This window comes from Carcharodon carcharias, chromosome 14 (assembly GCF_017639515.1).
Source record: "Carcharodon carcharias isolate sCarCar2 chromosome 14, sCarCar2.pri, whole genome shotgun sequence".
Classification (NCBI taxonomy): Eukaryota; Metazoa; Chordata; class Chondrichthyes; order Lamniformes; family Lamnidae; genus Carcharodon; species Carcharodon carcharias.
Genome location: NC_054480.1, coordinates 97,544,122 through 97,562,844, shown reverse-complemented (window position 1 = coordinate 97,562,844; position 18,723 = coordinate 97,544,122). Strand labels below are relative to the sequence as shown.

Here is an 18,723-nt window from a genome sequence, read left to right as displayed (position 1 = left end):
ATGCCCGACATCATCGCGTGTCATTTCGTGTTCTGGTGTGTCGGGCCCACCCCCGCGTGCCGAATGGAAAATTCTGGCCTAGATGTTGGTCTTGGGTCACTGGGTTGCACTCTTAGCCCCACTCCCAAAACATGTGCATATAATCCAGGCTAAAATTTCAGTGAAATACAGAGAGAGTGCTGCACTGTCAGAGGTGTTGTCTTTTGGATGACAGGTTAAGCAGAGGCCCTGTCTGCCCCCTCAGGTACATGTAAAAGGCTCCATATTGCTATTCGAAGATCGCCTTCCCTAGTGTTTTGGCCAATATTTATATTTATCGCTCAAATAAGATTGCATAGAAACATGGTCAGACTCCATAGCCTTTGGTTTTGAGCACTGCACCTTAGGAAGGTGACCTTGAAGAAGGTGCAGTGTTGATTCACCAGAATCATACTGTGGCTTATGAGATTGAACTATGAGGACAGGTTCCATAAGCTTGGTTTAGATATGTTTGAGTTTGAAGATTGAGTGTTCTAGTCAAGGTACTTAAAATGTTAAAAGTATTAACAGGGAAGATAAGAGAGAAACTAATTCCTCTGTTGGAGGAACCTACATTAAAATTACATTACAATTAGAGCAAAATTAGGAAGCACTTCTTTCACACAGAAAGATAACTGGAGTTCTATCCCCAAAATGCTGTGGATGAACTGAAACTTTCAAGACAGCAATTGAAAGATCTTCATTAGATTAGGGTTATTAGACAAGGAAATCAAGAATATGGAGCTAAGGTGGATAAAAGGAATGAGGTGAAGACCAGCCATAAACTAACTGAATGATGGAGCAGGCTCAAGAGGCTTTTCCTAATTCAAAAACAGATTAATTCAACACTGACTGTAGTGTGATATTAACTGTGTGAAAATTAGCTTCCAACTTTCCCTCCAATACAAAAGCGATGACACTTCGTTGAAATTATTTCCTGAAGTCAAGAAAGATGCTATATAAATGCAATTTTTCTTCCTTAAATTCAATCCAAGCACCAATTTTCATTCTAAAGATTCAAAATGTACACTGCGTGTACTCGAGCCTCTCTCATCTCCACAATACAATGCACAAGAGGCATAAGCACATTGAACCATCATTAGTCCAGTTCACTCAGTAGCATTCCTACATCTGGGGTCACAAAAGACGTGGGATCAAGGTCAATTCTGAGCCTTGGCACAATCTAAAACTTAAACTAAAGACTTAAACATTATATAGAGGGCGTGCAGCAACATTCAGGTCATTCAGTTAAAACTGCACTCCTCCCTCCACAGGTGCTACTTGACCTGTTGAATGTTTCGAATATTTTCTGTTATTGCAGAGGGAAGCACTATACTGTGGGAGGTGGTGTCTTTTGGTTAAATCCCAGCCCTGCCTGCCCATTTTGGTGTGGTTAGTGAATTGTGAAGATTATCTTATTTAAAAAGAGACGAGACTGACCCTGTACAATTTCTCTTCCTATTCTGCTATGCACAGAAATATACCATATTGCTTACTAAAGTAATTCATTTTGTGTAATAGTTGCTGAGAGGATGATATTTCCTCATGTGGGTGGAAATCTAGTACTAGGGGACAAATAAGGGTCTCCCATTCAAAACGAGGAGGAATTTCTTCTCTAAGGGGCTGTTAGTCTGTGGAATTCTCTTCCCCAGAGAGCAGTGGAGGCTGTGCCATTGAACACTTTCAAGCCTGAGTTAGACAGATTTTTGATTGACAAGGAGTCAAGGGTTATGGCAGAAAAGTGCAGTTAAGGCCACAATCGGATCAGCCACAATCTCATGGAATGGCAAGGCAAGCTTGATGGGTCGAATGGCCTATTCCTGCTCTTTTTTTTAATAATCTGATGATCTATATTGTTGTAGTGACATGTGAGAGACGTGATTCAGTTTATTTAAATGGGAAATAAAAACAGAAAACGCTGAAAATACTCATATGATGAGGCAGCGTTTGTGGAAAGAGTTAACATTTCAGGTCGAGGTCCCTTCTCGTTTTTATTTCAGATTTCCAGTATTTGCAATATTCTGCTATTATATAAATGGAAGTTTTTTTCTGTGGTTCAGTGATACACTCTCACCTCCGAATCAGAAGATGTGGGTTCAAGAGACTTTAATTAGACTCCAGAGCATTCCCGAGGGTGTGCTGCATTGAGATGCTGCCATCCAGACCAAACATTAAACCAAAATCCCATCTGCCCTCAATATGGATGGAAAAGATCCCCATGGCCTTATTTCAAAGGACAACCAGAGGAGCTCCCTATGGTCAACGCTTACATTGTTTCATAGTTCGCCATTGTGAGATTTGAACTCTTGATACTCTTTTTGAGTAAATCCGTTTCCATCTGTTTCAGATGAAGTTACATTGTTTCATAGTTTGCCATTGTGAGATTTGAACTCTTGATCTTGGGGTTACAAACCCAGTACCATAACCACTTGGCTATTTAGGCCAAGCCTGGTCAACGCTTACCCCTCAATGAACAACTGAGAGAGATAATCAGGTCGTTATCACACCGTTGCTGGTGGGAGCTTGCTGAGAAGCTGCAGCAGCGGCTACATTTGAAAAGAACTCCATTAGCCGTAAGGAACCTCGAGATATCCTGGGAACGTGAAAACTAAAGGTTTGTATTTATGCTGTGTTGTGTGTGAAAAATAATTATATTGACTTTTGAGGTGCACTGAAGGTGCTTTCTTTAATCAGGAGAATTCATTAGCTTTCTGTTTTTAGTTATAGAATCACAGGTGAGAGAGGTCAGTTAAGTTTAGACAGTCTCTAAGTGATCAACTTGTGAATCCACTGCTACCTTCGTCAGACTTTAATCACTGATTCTGTTACCTCATTGGTGTTAGTGAATTGGGTTTAATACTTTTGACAAAAGAAACCAAAATATACCAGTAAGAGAAATATAAACAGACAACAGAGGAAACCAACAGCAAGAGGGTCCCAGCTTTATTTTCACACCAGGAAATTGAACAGCAAGGGTAACAGAAAAGGAGGACTGATGCAATTAGCCAAATAATTGCAAATTAACAAGAATTCACCAAAGAAAATTAAGATGTAAAAAGAGCACGGAGGCAAAATTGACAGGAGGGTGAGGCGGGAGAGAGATAAAAAGGTCATTTACAAAGAAGTCATGTCATTGAGGGCATGGTCTAACTCCTCACTGATGGCTTTATACTTCAGCTTCTGGGCATAGAGTTCATCTGGAGGTTGAAAGGCAGAGGGCACAGCCAGGCAGCCAGGTTTCAATAAGTGACCGAGTGATTATGATGTAAAGAGGACATGTGATGATGGGATGAATGTGATTTTTGGTGGAAAATCAATGAAAAAGGTGAAGTGAAAAAGTGAAGGAAACAACAAAAAAAGAGAAATTATTGGAGTAAAATCAAAGCAAAAACAAGACAAGACATTTCAGGACGACACTGGAATAGTGTTTGACGTTGGATTTAGAAAATAACTATTAGAAATTAATGAAATGCTGCAATAACCATGGATATTTGTTGTTTGGACAATGCCGCTGTCTAAGGCAAACTCAAGCCTATACAAGGTCTAGTGGCAAAAGATCCTCCTGTTTCTATAAAATTTATTTATTCTAAAAACAAACAACATGTCTTGTTACAGCAAGTGTCTCGATAGGTTCAGATATTCAGAAGTGCATAAATCGTTCAGGTAAAGAAATTCTATCAGCCCATATGATCTCATCCTTACAAAATACCAAATAATAGTACAGAACTTGAGTATTGCTGAAAAAAAGAGATTCACAAGAATCCAAAATTTCAAAGGGAGCAACAGTTTATACTGTATGACAAAAGGGTGCTGGTTGGTCGGCAAGTTGATTTTGATCGGTCAAGACATTGACCTGGAGAATGCACTAGGGAACTATTGCCCCCACCCCTATCCCATGCGTTTGTTTAATTCAATAGAGGCCTGGACATGTTATGTTTGCCTGCAGAGGCCACATCCTTGTGTATTAATATCTGTAGCTTCTAGCAAGTATAAGTGAGCCAAATTGTGAACCCAATTGATAAATGTAATTCTTAGCACACTTGGGATTGTTCACCAATCTGTACCTTTTCTCATGTAGTATAAACTGCTGCTCCCTTTGAAATTCTTGCATTTGTCCTGATGAGTGCACGACAAAAAGCTTCAACTGCATGTCTCTTTTTCCTAAAATACCAAACCTACTCCATCGCAGCATCCACCTCTTTCCTAAACTAGATCCGTACTGTGATCTTACTTCAGCTGATAATTCTCAGAGTTAATCATGTTTTCAACACTCAACCTGTACCTCCATTCAGCTGCCATGATTTATTGGAATGATTGGTCTCAATTTCTCCATTTTGTTAAATACCCCTCCAAAATGACACTGAGAATCGTTTAGGAATCTCTCAATGACACTGGAGATGAATCTCATTATTAATCTTTGCACTCTAGGGTCTGACGGTCAGCATATCACAGTGACCAGACCTCTCAGTCTCAGCAGGTCACACTGCAGCTTCAACACGATCTGTGGGATTTGGAACCAAACATGCAATTTGTATTGTTTATTACTACGTCACACCACTCAAATTATAAGCCCACTGGTCATTTTCATATGGTGATAATGACACAAAAGGAAATGATCTGGCCCTTCGGGTCCATGCCTGCTCTCTGCAATCCATCAGTCCCATTCCCCTTCCTTCAACATCCTCCCCGCAACACTCCAATCTCCCTCTTACTTACGCTCTCCACTCGGCAATTCCTGCTCAATGTGCAATCCAATTTCACCAGGACTTAATGGCTCTCCCTTCAGTGGATCACTAAATTCAAAGGGTGGGAAGCAGCGGTGCACCTGGCACTGTCCCCCCAGCCCTCCCCAAAGGCTAGGAGCAGGAGCTGTAATGTACAGTGGGCAGAACTACTGCCCACTTATACCAAGTGTTAAACAATCATCCCAGCAGCCAGAGTGAGTCTGCACAGAACACTGATGCGTTTGAGCATCCCCTTCAATTTTATTTTGGGCGAGGGTAGGGAAATGGGTACATTGTAAAGACAAGGACAGGTCTATTGCTACCCCATTACCACCCGGTGTGCTAGGATGGGCTGCAGGATAGAGTCGGGAGGGGTGGGGAACCTCAGATGGAGCAGATTTGTCAATATTCACCTTTCCCCATATGGATCCACATTATATCCTATTTGAATCTGCTTCCCTTTATTTTTTATTATTAATTTCAAAAACTTTGAAAAAGAAAAATTTGCTGAGCTGTAGGGAAGGAGTGAGGGACTGTGACTAATTGGATAGCTCTATCAAGGAGCTAGCACAGGCCCAATAGATCAAATGGCCTCCTCCTGATGTTCTATGATACATATGAATTGTTCATAAACACTGCAGCTGGAGGAGGGCAGGTGGGGGAGTGATGGTGTGAAGGGACCTAGAGCTGTTGAGACACAAATATTTCTGGCTCATTCATTCAGCTTATGACCACTGTCGTTGCAGTGAATGAGATAAATGGCATTGACTGGCATGTGGGAGATGCAGAGAATCCAAACATTCACAGCAGGCTTGGTTAATATTCAAAAAAAATACAAAGCTAAGAAACTGGGAAGTCACAAATCATTAATGCTCCCCGCCAAGATTTTATAAACACTTTTTTAAATAATCTTTGCGATGGTTGAACATTTTTCTGGTGAGGTGAGGAGGGAGAATGTTGCTGGATTTTTCTTTGGACAAGGGAGTGTGACAGTTACCCTGGAAAACAGTTTTACAGGAGTTTGTGTGGGAAAGCCCAGGAGGGGGCAGTTAGAGTTGGAAATGGGCTGGTGGTGTCAGGTCCAGTAATTTATCACAGCCAATTCCATCAGCTCCCAGGGTGTAGATCTATGTGGGAGGGTCACGATGGTTTAAGTAAAGACAAAATTAAACACTACAGGTTTTTAAAAGATCTAAGTTACCAGAGCACAAAAAGTACAAAACTGCTTTCAGCGCCTCTCAAGAGAAATGATTTCATGAGGAAAACAATCCCTTCTTAAAGCTTCTGCTCCTTACATGGCCTGAGCACACAGGTTAGTTTGAGCTCTGTACGTAGCAATAAGAAACAGTCTGCCCTGCTGCTTAAGTTCAAGTAGTCAGCACCCTGTTACAGGTTTTATATGAGGGCTGAATCAGTGTCCGAGTGAAGCAAAAGAGAGAGTCAGAAAGAAGGGAGACAAAACAAAGTGAGAATATATGTGAGAGAGAAAAAAAAAAGACGGAGAGAATGAGAAATAGCGAGTCATTAGAAATCAAGAGGCAGACACACAAGCAATTAGCTGGTGGAGTTATTAAATCAATGAGAAATCTTGTACCTTCCAGGTCATCGATGGACTTTTCCAGTTTGGCGACAGTCCTTTCAGCAAACTCCGCACGAGTTTCCGCCTGGGAATCAAAGCCAGAACAACAGGATTATTAAAAAGGATCAAGATGGAAAGTAAAGATTACAGCCATAAGGAGTAAGTGTTGATACACTCAAACAGGATTGGTTAAGATAAAAGCAAAAAACTGCAGATGCTGGAAATCCAAAACAAAAACAAAAATACCTGGAAAAACTCAGCAGTCTGGCAGCATCTGCGGAGAGGAGCACAGTTAACGTTTCGAGTCCTAACGACCCTTCAACAGAACAGGATCATTTGAAGATGGACAGGAAAGAGATGTGCAGTTGAAGCCTGGCCGAATTCAGAAACAGACACTAGACATTCTGCTACACACCAGAGATCAGAATAATAGTTTGAAGGTCAGGTATCCAACAGGTTGACCTGTACACTGCCAGGATTAATCTGTCAACTAACAGGCTGAATTTCGTTGTTGCTTTATAATTTGCTCTTTGTTCCTAACTTCTCAATTGGAGGTTACATTTTGAAACATCAGTGTAGCCAGAATAATGACTTCATCACTGGAAGATGCTAATTCTGATGGCACAGTAAAAAAGAGGCAACATACCAGTCTGTAAAATACTTTTAGAAAAAAAGATTCTGCAGATAAGTGAAGGCTCTTGCTTCACATTCCCCACTTTTCTACACTCCTAAAGCTGGGTGGAGGATGGGAAGAGAAAGAAATCAGAATGATAAACATTGTGCAGATAAGAACTGTAAACATTCTGGAACCTTTGTGACTCTGACAGATAACAGCACCAAGCTTTACTCATTAACCCCAATTGGTTGATGTAAAAAGTGTCCATTTTAAAATGAGGAAAATAATTTCCCATACCTAGATTTATCCCACCCAAGGCAGGACCATGTTAATAATGCAAAACAGGTATTCCATTAAATTTGAGCACAGTATTAGAGGAGTGTGATTAATGACATACCTCCTTGAGTTTGTCAGTCAGAATCTTGATCTCATCCTCATACTTGTCCTCCTTCTCAGAGTACTGTCAACAGAGAGTTCAGTTAGTAACAGTGCCAAGACTCCAGGCATCAAAATTTTAATCATTATCCTTAAACTAAATTACCAGAAATCAGGGGAAATTGCTTGCAATTTGAAGCATGCTGTTCCCATTTGGAATATAGGAACAAGAGGAGGCTGTATTGCACCCCCCTAAGCCTGTCCTGTCATTCAATTAGATCAACCTACCTCAATTCCATGTCCCTTGATACGATCACCTAATAAAAATCTGAGAGTTTGTCTTGAAAGTTCAGATGGACCCCCCCCACAACACCCACAGTCTTTTGTGGTGGTAGTGGTGTGGAGGTGCGATAGAAGGGCAGGGGAAGTGTTCCAGATTTCCAATACTCTGAAGAAGTGCTTCCTGGTTTGGTTTTTAAAGAATGTACCAAAGCACCAAATCATTATGCCTATTTATTGGTGACTAAACCCACCCTCCTATTTGTCACTCCCTGCAGGTGACTAAGTAATAACAAGTAATGAGTTACAGGATACAAGAACAACATATAAGAGGGATTGGTGGATATTAGTGAATGTGTGGATCATGTTTTCCTAATCCATCTTACCACAGGTGACAATTCACTTTGGCACGACTGGATCACACACATGGCCAGTTATAGAGCCCGGACCATGTGTGCGGATTGTTTGCATACAATTCAAAAGTCCCATCATGCAGCAGAGGGTAAGAGAAAGAGCTTCAAATAAATCCTTCATAGATCAGACTGGCCAATGATTCAGAAACTGTTTTTATTTTACAGGAGTGAAAGTTAAACAGCAGTAAACCACGAATCATAAATTTTACAGAACAGTATTTTGCCAACAGCTAATGAAACCAGTGAAGCAGATGAGTATCATCTCCAGTGGACCCTGGTCTGGAATTCACTGCCTCAACTGGTGGTTGAGGCTGAAATGCTCAACTCATTTAAAAAGGTACCTGGAGCTGCATCTGAAGTGCTGTAACCTGCAAGGCTACAGACCAGGTGCTGGAAAGTGGAATTAAAATGAGCAGCCAGTTTCTTTTCTCTCTTTTTGGCTGGAGCAGGCAAGATGGGCTGAAGGGCCTCTTTCTCTATCGTAACTTTTCTATGGTTTTATGCGATAGGCCCATTTCTGAAATAGAAATGGTCTGTGCAGTCAGCAATCAGGAGTGGTATCTAATATGTCACTGACCAGTATTGGCACGAAGACAAGGAGAAGCAGCCATTCATACTGGAAGGCACACATTGGGCTAGCAGGCAGTGGGCTGGCGCAGTGAAACTCGGACATTCTGAGCAATATCCGTAGCTCAGATGTTACGCACTCTAGTCTCAGAGTTAAAGGGTTGTGGGTTGGAGTCTTACTCCAGCAATAATCCAGGCTGACGTCCCAGTGCAGTACTGAGGGAGTGCTGCATTACCTTTCAGATGAGACGTTAAACCAAGGTGGACGTAAAAGATCCCATGGCACTAATTTGAAGAACAGGAGAGTTCACCCAATGTCTTGGCCAGTATTTATCTCTCAATCATAAAAAACATGATTATCTGGGCATTGTCACATTGCTGTTTGTGCAATCTTGCTGTGCACAAATTGGCTGCTGTGTCTCTTACATTACAACAGTGACTAGCACTTCAAAAAGCACTTCATTGACTTTAATGCATTTTGGAACATTGAGGTCGTGAAAGATGCTATATAAATGCAAATCTTTGTTTCTTTTCCCATTTAGCTCACTGCTCCAAAACCCTCCTCAGTCTCCATGAAGTAGAGGAAATTCCAAACTTGGCTAGCCTGGGACATGGATTAGTAAAGAGACAGTGAGAGGGAGAAAAAGAGGAAAAGGCCTGGCTCTTCTTACAAGTTTTATTTAACCCTGATTTTCTGGAGTAAAGGTGAGTCGGGAAAGCAGAGCCTGACCTTATCCGATTGAGCCTCCAGTGACTTGAGATTGTTGGTGACATTTTTCAGTTCTTCTTCTAGGTCACCACACTTCCTGCATAAAGAATACAAAGCTAGAGTGAGAATTCAATGATATCGTGTGCAACAGAAGGTCAACACTAAATCCCACAGTGATCAGTATGAGACACACCCAATCTACCACAGAAGGTGGTGAAGAACAATCTAGGATAGGAATAGGAAAATTGTAGAGCTGTTCCACTCGCCTGATAAAGTTTTGGGGAATAATCAAGTTAAGGGAGCAGGTTAGGTCATTTATTAGATAAAATAAACCCCTCTCCACACCAAAATCACCACAAGTACAGCCCTCCCCACACCAAAGTTTCCGTACACAGAGCCACATGGAAAAAAATCGATGATCTTGACCATTTCAGTGATTTAAATGCACTATCCTGTTGCACTTGAAGGCTCATGGAGATGTAGTCTCATTAACATAAAGCCCTGATCTGGTATTCACGGTTCATTTAAAACCAAAAAACGTGTCAAAACTGAAACATCCACTAACTGGTTTAAAAGCTGTGAATCAAAAAACAGAGTTGTACGAAGTTAGTGAATGGGCCTCATGCTTATACAATGTTTCAACCCATCCATCAAGGGACTTACATCTCCGAGACTTCAGCTCGTTCCTCAGCACGCTCCAGCTCTCCTTCCAGGATGACAAGCTTCCGGGCAACCTGTACAGGTCAAATAAGTTTAGCGTAATGAGGTATCAGCAGGCATCAAGCTCACTTGAACATGCACAGTCCCCAAACAGGATCTCCTACCAGCATTAGGAGGCCAATTTCCACTTTAATGTAGAATCACATTACAGCACAGCACACTTCTACCCATCAGCCAGCTCTATCACATGGTAAAGTGAAGGTCCCTCCCTTTAAACATCAGAGCAACCCAATGCCAGCCTCCAGCTTTAGAGAGGGAGCCAAACAAAGGGAGTAAAATAATTGGGAGCCTTCAGAGTTACGGGAACAGAGCACAACTTGGTCCCATTCTTATCTATCCAGTCATAGCCACAGAATCACTCCAATCACTTCTCTTCCTGCTCCCAAACCGTTACCACTGGTGTCCTCCAAGGATCTGTCCATGGCCCCTCCTTTTCTCAAATACACCCTACCCCTCGGTGACAGCATTTGAAGACACGGTGCTAATTTTCACACGTACGCTGAAGCCACCCAGCTCCATCTCTCCACTGCCTCTCTTGACTCGGCCACTGTCTCTAAATTATCAGACTGCTATCCAACATCCAGTACTCGATACGCAGAAGTTTCCTCCAATTAAACATTGGCTAACATTGAGCCATTGCCTCAGTCTCTGCCACAAATGCCATTCCCCAGCTACTGACTCCATCCCTCTCCCTGGCAATGATTTAAGGCTGAACCAGTCTATTTGCTATCATGCTGTAGTATTTGACTGAGATGAGTTTCTAACCACATATCCATGGAACTTCTAAGGCTGCCCATTTCCATCTCTGTGGCACTACCAGACGTTGACTCTGCCTTAATTCATCTGCTGCTGAAACCCTCATCTATGTTTCCTCTAGACTTGACTATTCAACACAATCCTGGCTGGACTCCCACATTCTACTCTTGGTAAACTTGAGATCATCCAAAAAATCTCCTGCCCATGTCTGAACTCACCCAGAGTCTCGCCCACCATCATCTTTGTGCTCAGTGATCTATGTTGGGTCTCAGTTAAGCAAAACCATGATTTTAAAATTCTCACCCCAGTGGTCAAATCTTCTTCCTATTTTTGCAATTTCCTCCAGCCCCACAACCCACAGATATCTCTGCTCCTCTCATTCTGACTGTTTGGCATCTCTGAATGCAACTCCATTATTCAAAAAGGGAGGGAGACAGAAAGCAGGAAACTATAGGCCAGTTAGTCTAACATCTGTCATAGGGAAAATGTTAGAAGCTATTATTAAAGATGTTATAGCAGGGCACTTAGTAGAATTCAAGGCAATCAGGCAGTGTCAACATGATTTTGTAAAAGAAAAATAGTGTTTAACCAATTTATTGGTGTTCTTGAAGGGGTCACATGTGCTGTGGATAAAGGGGAACCAGTGGATGTACTGTATTTAGATTTCCAGAAGGCATTTGATAAAGTGCCACAGCAAAGGTTATTGCAGAAAATAAAAGCTCATGATGTAGGGGGTAACACATTGGCATTGATAGAAGATTGGTTAGCTAACAGGAAACAGTTGGCATAAATGGGTCTCTTTCAGGTTGGCAGGATGTGACAAGTGGTGTCACCAGCATCAGTGCTAGGGGCTCAACTTAATACAATTTATATAAATGATTTGGATGAAGTGACTGAAGGAATGGTGGCTAAATATGCTGATGACACAAAGATAGGTAGGAAAGTAAATTGTGAAGAGGACATAAGGAGACTACGAAGTGACAGATAGGTTAAGTGAGTGGGCAAAAATCTGGCAAATGGAGTATAATGTGGACAAATGTGAAATTGTTTATTTTGGCAGGAAGAATAAAGCTTATCTAAATGGTGAGAGATTGAGGAGCTCAGATTCAGAGGGATCTGTGTTTCCTAGTGTGTGAAACACAAAGTATGCTGGTACAGCAGCTAATTAGGAAAGCTGATAAAATGTTATCATTTATTGTGAGGGGAATTGATTACAGAATTTGGGAGGTTATGCTTCAGTTGTACAGGGCATTGGTGAGACCATATCTGGAGTATTATATACAGTTCTGGTCTCCTTATTTAAAGAAAGGTGTAAATGCGTTGGAAGCAGATCAGAGAAGGTTTACTAGACTAATACCAGGAATGGGGGGGGTTGTCTTGTGTGGAAAGACAGGACAGGTTAGGCTTCTATCCACTGGAGTTTAAATAAGAGGTGACTGATTGAAACCTTTAAAGATCCTGAGGGGTCTTGACAGGGTCGATATGGAGAGGGTGTTTCCTGTTGTGAGAATCTAGAAGTAGAGGTCGCTGTTTGAAAATAAGGGGTCGCTCATTTAAGACAGATGAGGAAAAAGCTTTTCTCAGAGGGTCGTGAGTCTTTGGAACTCTCTTTCTCAAAAGGTGGTGGAAGTAGTCTGAATATTTTTAAGGTAGGGATAGATAGATTCTTGATTAGCAAGGGGGTGAAAGGTTATTGAAGGTAGGCAGGAATGTGGGGTTGAGATTACAATCAGATCAGCCACGATCTTATTATATGGCAGAGCTGGCTCAAGGGGCCTAGTGGCCCACCCCTCCTAAATCGTATGCTCATATGTATGTTTGTTCAAAGGGGAACAGCAGTGTTCATCATTGGCTGAGTGCATTGTGATATTGGTTACAAGGGTCCAACTGGTTTAATGGTTAATGAAGAGCAGTGTTCTGAACATCATTAATAGGTCGACTTTTGCTGCTCACCTCCTCATACTTGCGATCAGCCTCTTCTGCAATGTGTTTCGCCTCCTTCAGCTGCAGCTCCTGAAGCTCCATCCTTTCCTCATCCTTCTGCGCACGGTTCTCAATTACCTTCATACCTCTGAGTAATATAGCAGGGATTAAATGGGATAAACCAGCAATAAGAGCACAAGTATTGAGCTTCAAAATACTGAACTCCCAACAGATGAATCACAGAATTGTTATGCGCTGGTGGCGATCATTCAGCCCACTGTGTCTGCATTAGCTCTCCGAATGGGCAATTCATCTAGTACCATTCCCCCAGCCTTCTCCCCGTAACCCTGCACATTCTTCTTTTTCAGATAACAGTCTCATTCCCTTTGAATGCTTGAATTAAACCTACCTCCATCACAATCTCAGGTAGTGTACTCCAGACCTTAACCGCTCATTGTGTGAAAAAGATTTTCCTCATATCACTTTAAATCTATTCCCCCTCATTCTCGATCCTTTAACAAGTGGGGACAGTTCTTTCCCATCTACACTGTTAATCAATCAGCATGATCTCAACCAATAAAAAGAAGGATCAAGTGGAATCTGATTAAGAATAATATTGATATAGTGCATGGCTGTTAAAGTAGCAGATTCCGAGGACTTGAGAATTGTGCTTAAAATCAATGTAATTCACAATTTTAGTTGTACTCAATATCAATAGATGTCAAGTGAAGAATGCACCAAGGACACACTCTCCCGTCAGAAGATGAAGAATGAATACATATAACGCAAGATAAAATGAATTTCAGCTGCTCATCTCCCAAGCCAGGTCACACAGAATTACATCAAACTTACACTGCTGAAATAGGCCATTTGGCCCAGTTAGCCTATGCCAGCCTTCTTATCCCATCCCTCTTCTAACCCTATCAGTCTATCCTTCTATTCCCTTACCCCTCATCTCTTTTTCCAGCTTCCTTTTAAATGCTTCATAGAATCCTTTTCAAATTAGGTCCAAGTCCAGTGACACAAAGGAGATGGCCAAGGTCATTTTACTCAACAGCCTGACTCTTGAGGGTTTTAGAACAGAATGCCCTGTTCCACATAGCACATGGGCAACACACAAGAAAACTAAGCTACTGAATGGCAGACTTCCTGAAGTCTAAACTATAGAATCGCCTGTACCTGGTCAGAATAACTCGGGTTGTATCACCCGACTGCTTTCTTCTTTGGAGTCTTCACTCCGTCACTGTAAGGAGTTGGGAACTTGTTCTTCTTGGGGGAAATAAATTAGCCAATTTACTTACAACTGCATTTTCAAAATCCTCATGGTTTAGCCTATAGCTCTCTATTTATTATTGACATTTCTGCAGCCACTGTTTTGCCCAACCACACCCTCACCTCCATCGCTGCTGCTTTAAGACAGAATCACAGTGCAGAAGAGGCCCTTTGGCCCCTCGAGTCTGCATCGACAGGTGAGAAACACCTGACCTACCTACCTAATCCCATTTACCAGCACTTGGCCGATAGCCTTGCATGTTATGACGTGTCAAGACAGAATTTCAGTGTCCACTGAAATGATTACTCTCACATCCTGGCTATTCCCCTGGCATTATCCTCATCTCCACTCCCTTAAGTCCGAGGGACTTGAATGGATATGGTAGACAACTGGTTTAGCCATTCACTGGCCGGACCACACAAAAACAAACAGTTAGATCCTGCTCTCATCTGCTAAAGCTATTCACTATTCCAGGACCACTCTGGAACGCAAAGATATCCCCCAGCTTCTTTTCTCTACTGCAAACCATCTACTTAAGCCGCTCTTTCATCTCCTCCAACTCCAACAACAAATTCAAGGAGCTCATGGACTTTTTTGCCACTAAGATTGAGACCATCCAATCAGCTTCCTCTGCGGCATCCCTCCCTTTCCCGACCTCAGCGGGCCAAACTTCCTTTAACGCTCTCTCCTGTCCAGGCCCTGAACTCATAACATTCTCTAGTTTCTCTCCTGTTTCTCCTCACGCCCCCTCCAAACATAGCATGCCCATGAGACCTACATCCCGCTCCCTTAACCCACTAAACTGCTGACCACACAACTGCTGACCCCTCCTGGCTGCCATGCTGGCGCCCAATTGTAAACTGTTCTCACTCTTCAGGTGTTGTCCTTCTCTCCTTCAAATCTTCCATTAGCACTGCTCGCCTCAAAAACCCAATCCTTCACTCCACCATCCTTGAAAGCCACAGTCCCATCTCCAAACTCCCTTTCTTCTCCAAAGTCCATGAACCTGTTGTCGCCTCCCAATTGCTTACCATCTTTCCAAGAACTCCATGTTTGAATCCGTCAATCAAGCTTCTGCCCATGCCACAATACCAAAACAGTTCCTATCAAAGTCACCAATGACATCCAATGTGACAGTTGCAAAGGTAAACTTTCCTTCCTCGTCCCTCTCGACCTGTCTGCAGCCTTTGACATGGTTTGATCAGACCATCCTCCTCCAACACCTCTCCACTGTTGGCCAGCTGGGGGAGACTGCTCTCACCTGGTTCTGTTCTTATCTATATAATCAGACAGAGAATCACCTGTAATTGCTTCTCTTCTTGCTCCTGCTGTTAGAAACATCTCTCTCTCTCTCAAGACTTAAGTTTTCTTTTACAAAATGGAAGGACATGGCATGATCTGGTCATCTGGATGCTAACCTGGGATTATTAAATTAAAAGTCATAAATTCACCTTGGAACTGTAAACAAGCGGGCCTCTTCCAAGAAATCACCTGACCTATATGGTACTTGAGAAAGTAGTTAGTTTGTGTTGACTTGCAACGCACTTTAATTGTGAACCAGTTTTTTGAAGACAGTTTTGTTGGACAACAAGCTAAGGAAAGAAGGCTACCTCTCTACTCTACCTGAAATTGTTTGTGGCTATCAACCTGTAGTTAGAGAACCCTCATCTGAGTGTAACCAGTCTGCATTTGGACCTGCAATGCTGAACAGTTGGACTCCAGGCAATCAGTAAGGGGCACGTGAGGAGACAGGCAACCAAGTCAGAGTGAGATGGAGACTGAGTGAGTAACGAATTAGGTTCACGTGGGAATTCACTGCATAGGGGAAAGAAGTGTGGTATACATAGTAATTATTCCAAGTTAAACTAAGTTAATTAACTAACATAAGTAACAATGGCTGGATAGGTGTTGTGTTGCAGCTGTGGAATATGGGAGCTTTTGGATGCTAAGGTGATCCATGACAAACATGTCTGCAGAAAATGTAAACAACTAGAGGAATTCCAGATCAGGATTATTGATCTGAAGCCAAACTGCAGACACTGCACAAAAGGGAGGGGGGAGAAATACCTGGACACTTTGTTCCAGAAGACAATCCATCTTTTAGGATAAGGTTGTCCGCTTTGGTTAGTAGTGAGAGATAGGAGGATGTGACCGTTAAGTGAGATAGGTAATAGGACCGAGCAGACAGTAGTGGAGGAGCCTCATACTTTGCAATTGTCAAACAGGTTTGAGATGTTCACAACCTGTGTGGACGAAAGTGAGATCTACAAGGTGGATGAGCAGGCTGGCTGTTCAAGTGAGGGCAGCAAACAGGAATGTAGCGGTAAGGAAGTACAGTGAGGGGGATTGACACTGTTCTCTGCAGCAAAGAGTGTAACTCCAAAAGGCTGTGTTACCTACCTGGTGCCAGGGTTCAGGAGATCTGCTCAGGGCTGGAGAAGAACTTGTATTTGGAAGAGGAGGATCCAGACAGCCAACGTAGGTACCAATGACATAGGCAGGATAAAGAAGGAAGTTCTGCATAATCAGTATGAGAAACTAGGTACCAAATTAAGAAGCAGAACCTCAAAAGGTAATAATTTCTGGATTATTACCTGAGCCACGTGCAAATTGGCACAGGGCAAATAAGATTAGAGAGATGAATGTGCGGCTCAAAGACTGGTTTTTGGAGAAGTGGGTTCTGGTCCGTGGGGCACTGGCACCAGTACTGTGGATAGTGGAAGTTGTACCGTTGAGACGGTCTACACCTGAACCATGAGATGAATGCTCTTGCAAATTGCATAACCAGGGAAGTAGAGAAGGCTTTAAACTAAACAAGGTAGGGGGGCAGATCAAGCTTGGGTAGTAGCAGCAAATCAAGGGGTAGATTCGAGGGAGGAGACCATAATGGTAATGAGGGTCATTGAATAGCAGGAAGGGACAGAGATAAAACCTAAGAATACATCAATAGTCAAGACTAGATATTAGAAAGATAACGAAAAGACAAAACTAAAGGATCTGTTCTGAATGCATTAATAACAAAGGAAATGAATTGATTGTGCACATTGAAGTAAATAAATATGATCTTAAAGCCATTAAGGAGATGTTGCCGCAAGATGACAAGGGTTGAGTCCTGAATATCGAAGGGTGAATGATATTCAAGAAGAGTTGGAAACTAGGTAAAGGTGGAGGGGGTTGCACTGTTGATCAAGGATGGAATTGGTGCAATAGTTAGAGATGACCTTGGTTCAGATCATCAGGAAGTAGAATCGGTTTAGGTGGAGATGAGGAATAGTAGGGGAAAGAAGTCACTAGTGGGAGTGGTCTACAGTTCCCCTAACTGTAACCGCAATGTAGGACAAAGTTTACAAGAAGAAATAGTGGGTGCTTGTGATAAAGGGACAGCAGTCATCATGAGTGATTTTAATCTACATATAAACTGAAAAAGTCAGACTGGCAGCAGTAGCCTGGATGAGGAGTTCATAGAATGCTTTCGAGATAGTTTCTTAGGGCAGCACATTCTGGAACCAACTAGAGAGCAGGTTATATTAGACTTGCTATTGTGTAATGTGACAGGATTAATTAATGACCTCAGAATGAAGGCACCTCTAGGTAGCAGTGACCACAATATGACTGAATTTTACATCCAGTTTGAATGAGAGAAGAGTGGGTCTAAGAATAGTATTTTAAACTTAAATAAGGGCAACTATGGGGGCATGAAAGCTGAGCTAGCTAAAATGAACTAGGATACTAGGCTAGGGGATAGATCAATTGAGAAACAGTGGCAGACATTTAGTAGATATTTCAGAATACTCAGAATAAGTACATTCCTACTATAAACAAAAATTCTAAGGGGAGGACCCACTATCCATGGTTAACTAAGGGAATTAAGGAAAGCATCAAACTTAAGGAAAAGCATATAACTGCTCAAAAATGAGTGGCAGGGTAGATGATTGGTCCGAATATAAAGAACTGCAGAGAATGACTAAAAGATTAATCAGGAAAAAGAAATTAGGGTATGAGAGGAAGCTAACTTGAAATGTTAAAATGGATAGCAAGAGTTTCTACAGTTATTTAAAATGAAAAGAGTAAGTAAAATGAGTGTTGGTCCTCTGGAGAGTGACTGTGGGGAGTGAAAAGTAGATAATAAGGAAGTGGCGGATGAAATGAACAAATCTGCCTTCACCGAGGATACAAAAAACATTCCAGTAATAGCTATAAATCAGGAGGTGGAAGGGAGAGGGGAACTTGATGAAATTACAATCACTGGGGAAGCAGCACTGAGTAAACTGATGGAGCTGCGGCTGACAAGTCTCCAGGTCCTGATGGACTTCATCCTAGGGTCTTAAAAGAGGTGGCTAATGAGGTAGTAGATGCATTGGTGTTAATCTTCCAAAGTTCCCTAGATTCTGAAAAGGTTCCATCCGACTGGAAAATAGCAAATATAACCTCTCTATTCAAGAAAGGAGGGAGGCAGAAAACAGAAAACTATAGGCCAGTTAATTCGACATCTGTTGTAGGGAAGTTGCTAGAGTCAATCATTAAAGAGGTTATAACTGGGCACTTAGAGAAACTCAATGTAATGGGGAAGAGTCAGCATGGTTTTGTGAAAGGAAAATCATGTTTAACCAATTCATTAGCGTTCTTTGAAGGAGTAACTTTTTTTTATTCATTCACAGGATGTGGGCTTCACTGTGGATAAAGGGGAGCCTCTAGATGGACTTGGATTTCAAGAAGGCATTCGATAAGGTTATTTAGGAAAATAAAAGCCCATGGTGTAGTGGGGAACATA

General features: G+C 42.0%; 1 protein-coding gene across 5 annotated transcripts in view; it reads right to left on the bottom strand.

Moving 5' to 3' along the window:
- Positions 1-18,723, bottom strand: part of LOC121286888 (tropomyosin alpha-1 chain) — a 107,457-nt gene that overhangs the window by 21,246 nt on the left and 67,488 nt on the right. For 3 of the 5 annotated variants that reach the window (XM_041204106.1, XM_041204109.1, XM_041204111.1), the window contains 5 exons: positions 12,710-12,827; positions 9,944-10,014; positions 9,302-9,377; positions 7,335-7,397; positions 6,337-6,406 (listed from right to left, as the gene is read on the bottom strand). In XM_041204106.1, coding sequence (XP_041060040.1) covers positions 6,337-6,406; positions 7,335-7,397; positions 9,302-9,377; positions 9,944-10,014; positions 12,710-12,827 — 398 coding nt within the window. Of the gene's footprint in view, positions 1-2,960; positions 3,216-6,336; positions 6,407-7,334; positions 7,398-9,301; positions 9,378-9,943; positions 10,015-12,709; positions 12,828-18,723 lie in introns of those variants that run through there. The other 2 variants (XM_041204108.1, XM_041204110.1) reach the window with 2 other exon arrangements.